This window comes from Mustela putorius, unplaced genomic scaffold (assembly GCF_011764305.1).
Source record: "Mustela putorius furo isolate JIRA1106 unplaced genomic scaffold, ASM1176430v1.1 tig00000876_pilon_pilon_pilon, whole genome shotgun sequence".
NCBI classification, from domain to species: domain Eukaryota; kingdom Metazoa; phylum Chordata; class Mammalia; order Carnivora; family Mustelidae; genus Mustela; species Mustela putorius.
Window position 1 is genome coordinate 2,375,872 of NW_025421506.1, and position 12,951 is coordinate 2,388,822.

A 12,951-nucleotide genomic window follows, 5' to 3' on the forward strand; every position below is an offset into this window, starting at 1 on the left:
TTATTTCTCTGACAAAGATCTTTAAAAGGTGTTTTATTTCCTCCAAAAAGACCAGTAAGATATTAAATTTCCCCCCAAATATTAGAATGTTAAAGGAGGGGGAAACCCATTGAGGGCTAATTAAATTTCTCCTCTGAGAAGGCAAATAATAGTCACATTCATCATTTCTAATCTTCATTTATTTACTTATATTTAAACCCTAAAATGTGATGATACCAGTGATAACCATAAATAATACCAATGCATGAAGCATCATAAGCAAATGGCTTCACAGGTCTGGAAAGTAATAGAAAGGACCAATGCATACTGTAAGCAGTAAAAGATGAGAAAGAATAATAGGGACCACGGAGAAATTGGCAACCACATATTCCTTCTATAAGGGATGGTAATTTGTTGTCCCAAGGAAATGAAGGTTCAGTATTACAGGACAAAACTGCAGCCTTCCATGTGAAATCTCCACTCTCTCCACTGCAGGTAATTAGAGATGTTTTTATCAGTTTGTGACCTTTCCCTTATTAAGCCCATTGAAAGTCTACCTATGAACAAAAGCAAAAGGCTGTGATATATTCAAATTAACATGATTAACTTTACCATTACATCCCTGCTAAAAGATGAAAATGGAATAAGGGCAAACTAGGTGGAATTTAGCTCTATTTTTTTTTATCTTTTACAAACAACACTGAAATTTGAGAGTACAAATAAAACTAATAAAAGTAAAAGCAACAACAGACTTACTTGGGGTTATCTAAGTCATACACCACTCGATCTATGATATCACTCTGATGTATTAACCTCTCAATATCTTGAGCAATTTTTGTCCTGAAATCATAAAAGAGAAGTGTGACCACCGAAATTCATTATTATTATGCCAAGGCACAACTTTCTCCAAAATAAGTTTTGGATGAAAAACGTATAAAATGACAAAACTTTCTTAAAAGAAAAATGATCCCTCCTCTATGTATTTTGTACACACAAAAAATTATCAATACATAACAAGACAAAAATCAGGATTTTCATGTAGCTGTTAAGTCGAACAGCTTAAAAAAAACTTGAATGTTTATGACAACTTTCTACATAGAAATAGTATGAAGCTACACTCTAGTCCTTAAGCAAATAATTTTACATGCATAATAACAGCAGTAAAGATCTAAGAAGCCAGAAATTATATACAAAGGAGATTTTTTAAACCCACCCTTACTGGAATTCAGCTAAAACGCAAATGGCAAACAGTTTACACATTCCACAAAATCTGTGCTCTCTTCTGTGGCTGGAGAGGAAATGTGGAGGGAAGGGGAACACTTGTGTCAGGAAGCAAGTGTGGACCCTGAAACTCCAGGATTCTCTAGGCCCGATCTCCCCCTATTTCAGTCCAACAAAATGGACACCAACTAACTGAAAAATTCCTAAAATCCCTGCCACTGTCCTAGAAGAGTGAGCCACACACAGACCCCACAATTCTCCCTGTCAGTAATTAAGCCAAGGAATATACCCATCACTGAAAGTGGCACCAAACTGTAACCAAACCAGAATAAATGTTGACCATAAAACCGGATGCCTGGAATTCCAGGTAGGCTGGCCTCAAGGGTCCTGGTGGGAAGATGTCTGTTGGTGGTAATAGTCACAGTGTCACTTGTCATATTAGCACTTATTCTTAAAGAGGAAGCCAATTATATGAAATGATTTAAATTTTAAGTTTGTCTGTTTCAGCTAAAGATTGGTAATGCAGGAACGCCTAGGTGGCTCCATCGGTTAAGCATCTGCCTACGTCTCAGGTCATAATCCCAGAGTCCTGGGATCAAGTTTGGAGCCAGGCTCCTTGCTCAGTGGGGAGTCTGCTTCTCCCTAGGCCTGCTTCTCTCTCTGCTTGCTGTCCCCCTGCATGTGCACGCACGCGCTCGCTCTCGCTCTCTCTCTCTCTCTGACAAATAAATAAATAAATAACTTTAAACAATAAAAAGACTGTTAATGCAGACTAGAACTGTGGTCTACTGATTTAATAATAGAGCAAAGTGGGAAAATTTGCCAAAATGGTTATAATAAAATGTTAAGAATCCACTAAAGAACTTCAGGTAGATGTGAAATTGTCTCCTGCACAAAGATACTTCTTTGTGATTATGGAGTATTAACTCTCATATAATTTAGAAATATATCTAATCATATCACAGTATAATTTCAGAATAAGCTAAGAATCTATTCTGATGAACTCAAAATTATCAGGAAAACATTAAAAGGTGTGATAAATATAATACAGGAAAAATTAAGAATGTACAACTCTAAATTTATTTTTAGGTTTATTCTACAAAAAATAGTTCATCACTGATAAGCAGTCTATCAAAAAAAATGAGTATCAAAGGATTATGATATAAATCCTTGAGTTAGGCTCAATATCATCACTTTCAAATGCCAAATTCTTCCTAAACCTTTTAAAAAGCTATTAATTATGGAGGCGCCTGGGTGGCTCAGTGGGTTAAGCCTCTGCCTTCAGCTCAGGTCATGATCCCAGGGTCCTGGGATAGAGCCCCCATCGCGCTATCTGCTTGGCGGGGAGCCTGCCTCCCCACTTCTCTCTGCCTGCCTCTCTGCCTACCTGTGATCTCTGTCTGTCAAATAAATAAATAAATAATCTTTTTTTTTTTTTAAAAAAGGCTATTAATTACAATAACAAACAAGTCCAAATTTCGTATCGCCCAGATCTTTGACAAGAGATGGCACTTACATATATTCAGATATGCCATATCAAAAAAAAAAAAGTGAGTATTCAAGTATGTGTGAAAGACTAAATATATCCACTCGTCAGAATAATTTAGTAAATAAGGTTGATACCACAAATGTGCAAAAAATAGTACCTACAAAAGTCTGAGTTTTGTTTTGTTTTGTTTTTTTAAGGAAAATGTTATTAACAGGCTGATACAACAGCTCAGTTCTACAGCAAAGTCCCTTAATGTAAGAGAGGGTCAGGAGTGCCTGGGTGGCTCAGTGGGTTAAGCTTCTGCCTTTGGCTTGGGTCGTGGTCTTAGGGTCCTAGGATCAAGCCCCCCATCCAGCTCTCTGCTTGGCAGGAGGGCCTGCTTCCTCCTGTCCCTCTGCCTGCATCTCTGCCTACTTGTGATCTCTGTCTCTCTGTCAAATAAATAAATAAAATCTTTTTTTAAAAAAAGAGAAAGAGAGAGAGTGTGTGTCAGAACAGCACTGACAACCATGTAGCAGGCAGCTCTAATTATGTGAGCTGACCCAGTGACCACTGTGGAGAACTGTAGAACACAGCCTCTATCTAAAACTGCCAGGTATGAACCATAGGTTAAGGCTATCATACCAATTTCAAGAAACATCAGAAACTTAGATTTCTATGGGGAATCTCCCAAATCTTAAATGCTAGCAATCAGCAAGCCAAAACAAAACAAAACAACAAAAACCGGTCTGCAAGTGAAGCCAAAATCATGGGCAAGTTAATATAGCCAGTGGGCCACTGGTTTTCAACCTGTGACATTGTATTTTAGGGGACATAGTGGTCCATGTAAAATTACATTTGAGGGAAATATCTCCCCTGCCATCAGCCCTCGTTAATAAAGAGGGAAACCAGTCCTTTATTCAGATATGGATTTGTGTGAAGCAACACAACTTTCATAAAATATCAATCCTTCCTTTACCTTACCTGCTTATTAAAATATACAGATTTCTAGCCAAAACAAAACAATAAAAATTTTCCAGGTACCCTCAGGGACTGTAACCTCAAACCTATTGACATTCAGTATATATCAAAGGCTTCGCCCAGAAGATAATTCCCGCAGGGCAGTCTGAACAGAAAATACTCAGAAGGTCATACAATATGCGGCCACCAGCAACACTGTCCTGTGTTAGTTAGGTTTTAACCAGGACAGAGCAGCATTACAAGAAAGAATTTAATACATCTCAATGCTATATTTACTCTAGAGGTATTATGGGAAATGTTGTTCATCACACAAGTACTCCCTGAGGATCCACAGAAGATAATCTTTATAGAGAGTATGGTTTAACCACAACCACATATACATGATCACTCTATCTAAAGGATGGACAGGACAGGCTCTTGACCTAGACCAGAGTTTGACTCTTGGCTCTGCCACTTGCTAACAATGTAATCTTGGATAAATTGCTCAAAAACCCTAGCTTCAGCACAGTCTTGCATAAAGTAAGAGGAAGAATAGCAAGTTCCTCACAAAAGCCAAGTGATACACCTTACTTTATTTTTTATACATATACATGGCATAAAAAGTGCTGATTACTTAGTTCTCTGTCTGGCCCATAAAAAACACTCAAAAAAAGTTACCTGCTGCTGTTGCTCCTACTAAGAGTTCTGCTATTATGTCTGTTCCAGAAGTACTTACATTTCCCCTGAGCCATTCTAGACTTAATATAAAGAAATTCAGGGTTTTGCTTTCCTTATTTTTGTCTTTCCCACAATTCTTTCATCTACTTTTTATTATTTTTTTAAAGATTTTATTTATTTATTTATTTGACAGATAGATCACAAGTAGGCAGAGAGGCAGGCAGAGAGAGATGGGGAAGCAGGCTCCCTGCTGAGCAGAGAGCCCAATGTGGGGCTCTATCCAGGTCCCTAAGATCATGACCTGAGCAAAAAGCAGAGGCTTTAACCCACTGAGCCACCCAGGCGACCCTCACCTACTTTTTAATTTTAAATTTATGAACAGGTAATAAATTGACACAGAGCCAAACAACCCATATCCTCCCTCCATCCAGTTAACTACTATTATTACTTTCCCTCTGTAAGCATCTTATAGCTCCTTCCATCAGTGCCTAGAGATCTTTCTATTTTTTAATCACTGCACAGTAGTCACAGAAAAGATACACCATAATGTATTAAACTAATCTGGCATGGGAACAACGCTGCAACAAAAAACTTTGAACACCATTTCACGTATGTGTAAATTATACCATGCATATAACTTATAAATTCCCAGATGTGGGATTACATGTCAAAGGAAATGTGTATTGTTCATCTTGACAGACCCTGTAAAACTGCCCTCCACAAGAGGTACTATCAATCTGAAATCCCATTATCAATGTATAAGGGAGCCTGTTCCTCCACAGCCTCATTAATAGAATGAGCCATAAAATGTCTAGATTTTGGCAATTTTTATGTAGGACATGGTATTTCAGCACTTTTTAATTTGCATTTCTTTTATTTTGAGAGAAGCTGAAATACTTCTGTGATTAAGAGTCATGGTATTTCTTTGTCGTATATTTCATTTTATTTTGATAAAAGTATGTTGGTACAAGGTCTTAAATGCTTTTTAAAACAAGGCAATACAAATTATATTCTATTATAAAATACAGTTAGACAATCTTAAAACACACAGAAAAATAATGGAAAGTAAAATCAAATGCTAAAAGTTACCACCTCTGGTGAATGGGGCAAAGTGACCTTTCTTCTTTCTATGTTTTCTCATTCTCTATTTTACAGAATATGAAAAACAGGAAAAATGCACCCAAAAATACTATGCACACTTTATTTTTTTTTTAAGATTTTATTTATTTATTTGACAGAGAGAGATCACAAGTAGGCAGAGAGACAGGCAGAGAGAGAGGGGGAAGCAAGCTCCCTGCTGAGCAGAGAGCCCGATGTGGGACTCGATCCCAGGACCCTGAGATCATGACCTGAGCTGAAGGCAGCAGCTTAACCCACTGAGCCACCCAGGCGCCCTGCTATGCACACTTTAAAACACAAGAGGTAAGTTACACTTTTTTTTTTTTTTTGGTAAGTTACACTTTTAATTTGTAAGCCAACTTAAATAAAAAATACAGATTCAAGTAATTATCAATATGTGATTACAGTTAAAAAATATTTCAAGGGTTAAGTACAATGAAATACGAAGCTTATAATAGGTTTTACCCCTTCTATATGAGGTGAAGAAATTTTTAATGAAGTTTTATTCATTTGCTGCATTATTTTCAAAAATATTAATGCTTAAAAAATCAGTGATAGGGGCGCCTGGGTGGCTCAGTGGGTTAAAACCTCTGCCTCAGGTTGGCTCAGGTCATGATCCCAGTGTCCTGGGATCAAGTCCCACATCGGACTCTCTGCTCAGTGGGGAGCCTGCTTCCTCCCTTTTCTCTCTCTCTTTCTCTCTCTCTCTCTGCTTGCCTCTCTGCCTAATTGTGATCGCTGTCTGTCAAATAAATAAATAAAATCTTAAAAAAAAAATAAAGTTCAGTGATATTTGGAAAGTAGAAATTCAAACTAACAGAAATATTTTTACTAATTTTAAAAAGTCTAATGCTTCCTTTTTCTGAAAATGATCAAACAAGAAATTCTTATTAATTTTGACATTATTCATTTATAATTTTACTGCATTTGAATAGGGGCTGGGCTATAAGTTGGCAAGTAATTTATAAAACATTTATCATTTGCTCAAAACCTAAGTTGCAGAAGACTAGGCAAATAAGATAAGCAAACTAGAAACAACCTCCTCAATGCAGTATTTCAAAAACCGAGCATTTCTGGGTAATAAGAAATACTTACTACCTGGCCTGTATTGGATATTTTATCACATATACAGAACCAGGAAGCCTTCAGACCTAGCTACTGGGGTCAAGCAGACTTTTCCTTTAAGAAACAAATAATAAATATTTTAGGCTTTGCAAGCTACACGGTCTCTACAACAATCATTCAACTCTACCATAGTGGCACCAAAACAGTTACAGATCATACATAAACAAATAGGAATGGCTGTGCCCCCAAAAATCTTTACTTATTAACACAAATATGAATGTCATATAATTTTCATGTGTCACAAAATGTTTTGTTTTAGAACCATTTAAACATGTAAAACCACTCTTAGCTTGTGGGCTGAACATAAACAGGCAGTAGTGAGCTATATTTGATACAACAGGCCATAGTTTGCATATGTGTTTTCAAGGTGAATGACAAAGTTTTCTGATCATTACCTACTAGAAATACATTTTAAAATTCACTGTACTGGGTGCCTGGGTGGCTCAGTTGGTTAAGCGACAGCCTTTGGCTCTGGTCATGATCCCAGAGTCCTGGGATCAAGTCCCACATCAGGGTCCCTGCCCAGCAGGAAGCTTTCTTCTCCCTCTCTTCCCTGCTCCTGCCCTATCTCTGCCTCTCTTGCTCCAATAAATAAATAAGATCTTTCAAAAAAAAAAAAAAAATCACTGTCCTAATAGGTCGTCTGGGTAGCTCAGTCAGTTAAGTGTCCAACTCTTGATTTTGGCTCAGGTCATGATCTCAGGGTCATGGGATCAAGCCCCACATCAGGTTTCCCACTCAGTGGGGAGCCTACTTGAGATTTTCTCTTTCTCTCTCTCTTTCCCTCTGCCCCTTCCCCTGGGCACACTCTCTAAAACAAATCTTTAAAAAAAAAAAAAATGACTGCTATGTGTGTGCACATGCACATACACACATGCCCCTGAAACAAAAGTTTATGAAATAATACTTTGCTGTACTACATGACACACTATTATTTTATACTTTAATACGGGTTACTAATGGGCATCAATCCATTGTTTGAAAATAAAATTGATATCTAGAGAAATTAAGTTATTTCGTGCAAACATACACACACAGAATCAGTGAGAGAGCCATGCCTAGAATCCGAACACTCTGACTTGATTTTCAGAGTGCCCTGTCCTGCCAGGACACACCCCACTAACTCGTCATGCCTATCAAGTCAAACCAACTGGTTCAAGTATGCTTGCTACATGCATTTGTTCCTCCAGGCTCAAATTATTGTCACTTGAAGGAACAAATGCAGTTCCCATGCAGTTCCCCCACAGTTCCTGTGGGCATTTCCTAAGGAGAACCTGAGAAGACAAATGTGACCAGGATGAACTTTGTTTCCAACACTGCAACCTCCCCAAGGCTGCAATGCCTCATCTCAATCCTCCAGCATCAATCTAAACCCCCCACCCACTCAGCTCCACCCTGCAAGTGACCCAAACTTAGAGGAGTCTGAGCCCCTGGCAATCATCTCTTCTCATTCTGAGAGGCTGTGACATGCCCACTCATGCTTAAAACAAGTGAATCACTTGAGTTCCACACATAGTCGACCTGCTGCCATGGTGTACAAGCAATCTCACCTCCTTTAGCTGATCTGGGTCAAGATGCCTGCTGGTCCTAGACACAAGAGTCTAAAGACACCCTTGGCAGCCTGTAGGGAAGCTGTACCCTTTTTACATCCCCCATGGAAAGACAACATCCACTCTGGGAACCAGGACTACTAACCCTGCAGAGCTCAGAGGTACAGGGACAGAAAGTACCAAGTCCCCTAGTGGAACACTGCGAGCCACAGGTAGGTAGGACTATTTTCTGTCCCCACCTCCTGGTCCTCCTGGTATGAGACTTATGCATTCTTTCTTTTGGGAATACAGAACCACGTGGAAGTTTCTAATTTAGTACATATACTTCATTTTGAAAGATGGCAAGCCATACTACACAGTATTTCCTCCTAGTTGGGAGCTTCACTGGCCTTTTGAAGGCCATTCTGGCACTCTAAGAGGCCAGGTGCCTCTGGACAGTGCAGTGTGTGTGTGTGTGTGTGTGTGTGTGTGTGATGCATCCAGTGGATGCCAGAGCCACGCCCACTTCTACACACCTTTCCCAGTTCTGATGCTACATCTTATGTGATTCCATACCTGTGGGTCAAGGAGCCAAATGGTACCATTAAACACACACTAAGTTGCTAAGTAAAAATGATTAATTTATATAATACATTAAATATAAAAAAATTAAGAAGATACAACTGTTGTTTTAAAAAAGCCTATAGTCCAAGGAAAATCAAATGCCCACAGCAGTGTCTTCTGTATCATTATGTGCTATACTCATAACAAGAGCACAGAGATTAGGTACTAGTAAACCATCATCACAAAACCCTAAACATAATCACTGAAAAGAGTCAAGTTGCACCACAAATGTACTTAGAGGCCAGGTATTACTAGATGGTAATAGTTAATACTATTTGTAATTTATAAAATTAATTGGCAAGATCTAATAACTTTAGTTACTGTTTTTATGAGACCCAAATTTTCATACTGAGTATTTCCAATTTCAATTTTTGCAACAAAGTAATATGTGTCCACATTTCCATTTTTAAATCATAAATCTAAATCAATTTCAAATTATAATAAAATACTAAATTAATATATTGCTACTAATATTTATTAAAGATTAGTAAATAACCTATATATTCAGATGCCATCTAAATAAAAATTTCTAAATTGTCCAATGGTCAGGTTTATTATGCTGGCTCCATCTGAATAAGTAATGAGCTTAGAAAATAAAGTTAACCCATAAGAACAATTGCAAATAAGAGCAAATTTCCAAAGCAGGATAAAAAAAATGACAATAACTTTAATTCAGAATACTTTTCTTCCTAAGTACCCATATTTTGACAATGGGCTTGTTTTAAGAGAAAGAAGAAACCTGAAACTCACCTTTGTACACCATATGGTCTTTCTAAAATAGGCTCTTTGAATGGAGGTGGAATGTGACCAAAATAATCAGGATAAGCCACTTCTGAATATTCTGGGACAGACTTTGTATTTTTCACAATCTCAATATAGAGATCTGAGTCGTGGAGTGTGGGTCCATCAGAGACTTCCACTGACGCTTGCTCCACTGATGAAACAGACTCTGTATCTTCATCATCCTCAGTTTCAACTCCAGTACAACACAGTTTCCCTAGCTGAACTGTTCTTCCCTCAAAAAGAACATTTCCACAAGCGGCCATGTGTGGACAAGCTTTAGTGCACGTGAGGACGGTAAGAGGGAGGTTGTAGTCTTTCTTGGCTCCTGCAGTAAAACCTGGGGCTGTCTGGGAAGGGATATTCTGCAACGTAATTCGGTCCAAGGCCTTCACAATATCATTGTTTACGCCCTGAGTGGATGTAATAGTTCTGTTTTGATCACCTAGCTGCTGTTGTGATGTTCTGTCATTATTCTTAATATCTTCTTTTGCCACATCCATACAGGTAGGTTTCTTATCACCTTCCTCTCCTTTAGGAGACACATTTGCATTCCTGACAACTCCTTTTTTTAAGTTGCCTGGATTCCCAGATGCTTCCTCTCCCGCAGTAGGAACAACAATAGGACCACGTACTTTTCCCTCAAATACGAAAGGCTTTGGTTCTTTGGAGATTAAATCATAGTCCTTTGAAAATTAAAAAAAAGCAAAAAACAAAAAACAAAACATGTTCAACCTTTTACCTGTAAATATTAAAATGTATTAACAAAACTAAGACTATATTCTTGAATATGCTGCTTCAGAAACCTAACATTTGAAAATCAGGAAGATGGATAAAAGAGTATGTTTTAATTTCACTAAGAAAACACAAAGTATTTAGCCACAAAATTCATTACACTTATTTTACTTTTTCGATTATAAAAATAATGCCTACATATAAGAGAAATATGGGAAATTTTAGAAAAGCACAAAGATATTAAAAGCATCCAGGCTCCTATTAAAAAAAAACACACACAACTGAATTGTTATTCATTAACTCAACAATTAGAGTGTCTGTTTTGTGCCAAGCAATGTTTCAGGCACTTAAATACCATCAACTTAAAAACAAAAAGAGAAACAAAAACCTCTTCCCTCTTGCAGCTTCCTTCTTTGGAAGGAAGGGAGAGGACTGTCAACACGTCAAGTAATAAACATGACACAGGCCCACCTGGGTAGCTGAGTCGGTTAAGCATTCACTCTTGATTTCAGCTCAGGTCAAGATCTCAGGGTCCTGACATCAAGTCCCCCACCCCATGAGGCTCTGGGCTTGGCAGGGAGTCTGCTTGAGGATCCTCTCCCTCTTCCTCTGCACCCACCCCTATGTGCACCCTCTTTTCCTTTTCTAAAATAAATCTTTCTTTAAAAATGACAAAAATGTATGCTATGGAAGGTGAGTAGGCTAAAGCATTAAAGAGGGGAGAATGGGGTACTGGTACTGTGGACTGGGAGTGCCAAGGGGAGGGAAGATGGGCTACAATTTGAAATTCCATGGATTTGTGACGCCTCACTGGGAAGATAACATAAAAGCAAAGGCAGAAAGGGCTGCCATGCTCAGGAGCCAGAGTAGAAGAATGCCTGATGTATGCAGAGACCAGCAAGGGAGTTAGGATGGCTGGCACAGAATGAGCAAGATGAAATCCAAGATGTAAAAGAGGACCAGATACTGTACGGCTTTGCAGGCTACACTGGCAGCCAATGGACAGTTTGGGGAAGAGGAATGCCATGAGATGACTTAAATTTAGGAAAACAAAAAACACACACAAAAGAAAACAGAACCTGTGTAAGCACAGAGTTCCTTAACTACCTAGAGTACAGGGTTTCATAACCAAAGGGGTTGAGACATTTGATCTAGATAATTCATTTTTAGAGAGAGGGAAACAAACCATAAGAGAGTCTTAACCGGGGCGCCTGGGTGGCTCAGTGGGTTGGGCTGCTGCCTTCGGCTCGGGTCGTGGTCTCAGGGTCCTGGGATCGAGTCCCGCATCGGGCTCTCTGCTCCGCGGGGAGCCTGCTTCCCTCTCTCTCTGCCAGCCTCTCTACCTACCTGTGATCTCTCTCTGTCAAATAAATAAAATATTTAAAAAAAAAAAAAAAAGAGAGTCTTAACCATAGAGAACAAACTGAGGTTTACTGGAGGGAGGCGGGCATTAAGGAGGGCACTTGGGATGAGCACTGGGTGTTGTTATACATAAGTCATGAATCACTAAATTTTATGCATGAAGCCAATTTTACCCTAAATGTTAACTAGCTAGAATTTAAATAAAAATTCAAACTTATGTGTGTGTGTGTGTGTGTGTGTGTGATTTCTTTTTTGTTGGGTTTTGGTTCTGTATTTCAGGGGTCAGGGGTGGCAAGATAGGCAGCACCATCTTGCACGTTATAGGATGTTTGGCAACATCCCCGGCCTCTCTCCTCTGTCCACTCTAGATGCCCGTAGCATCCCCACCCATTTGTGATCACCAAAAATATCCCCAGATATTGTCAAACACGCCCTGGAGACAAGCCCAGTTGAGAACCACTGTTCTATTATCCTTCTGAGGACTGAGGACCAATTAAGAGTCTAGGCAAGTTGGTGAGAAGGGGTTGGATTCCAAATGCACAGTGAGCCAGAAGTGCCATGACACTGCAAAAGACCAGAGGCAGGACAGAAGGTACACATATGTGACAGAGGTGTCACATATGGCACCAAAGTGCTTGCCTGAATAAACGAAAAGCTTTAGTTTAGCTCTGAGAGGTTAAATGTGAGCTATTAAAGTAGGCAATTAGACATATAAGTTTAGAATGGAGAAGAAATATCCATCCAGAAGACAAATACTTGAGAGTCATTATCATACAGATATTATTCTGAACAATGAGAATGGAAATCATCATTGGAAAGAACTAAAGAGAAGAAAAAAAACTGAACACCGGGGCACTAAAATCAATCTACAGAGGTTGAAGAGATAAAGATAAAACCGAAAAGGAGACAGAGAAGGAAAAGTCAGTCTGGAAAGACAAATACCAGGAAAGAAAAATGTCCTAAAAGCCAAGTTTAAAAAAAAGGATGCAGCTGACAAATCAAGTAAGCTTCTCTCCTTTTAGATTTATATAAATATTTTTTTGTCTATATAAGACTCTATAAAAGAAATATACCGCAATTGACTTAACCTTTATTCCACAGTTGGGCATTAAGTCCTTTATACAACAGAGAAGGATTTAAACACATAAAGCATGTAAGTAAGTCATTTCCAAAATTATTACTATAAAGAATTCTGTAATGAACATCCTTTTGCATAAAATTTTTCTTTCTTTAGCACGATTTCCTAAGCACAGACATGGAATTACAGGGACAGATACTACAATCAATTTTAATATTTAATACAAATTGTCCAAATACTCTCCAATAATACATATCTTAATATTTATTCTCACTCTGTATGAGGTTATCTAT

The 12,951-nt window shown here is 38.4% G+C and overlaps 1 protein-coding gene across 4 annotated transcripts in view; it reads right to left on the reverse strand.

Moving 5' to 3' along the window:
- Window positions 1-12,951, reverse strand: part of AGTPBP1 (ATP/GTP binding carboxypeptidase 1) — a 159,665-nt gene that overhangs the window by 56,567 nt on the left and 90,147 nt on the right. For all 4 annotated transcript variants that reach the window (XM_045086080.1, XM_045086081.1, XM_045086082.1 and 1 more), the window contains exons 14-15: window positions 9,454-10,169; window positions 736-819 (exon numbers count right to left, since the gene is read on the reverse strand). In XM_045086080.1, the coding sequence (XP_044942015.1) occupies window positions 736-819; window positions 9,454-10,169 (800 nt within the window). The remainder of the gene's footprint in view (window positions 1-735; window positions 820-9,453; window positions 10,170-12,951) is intronic.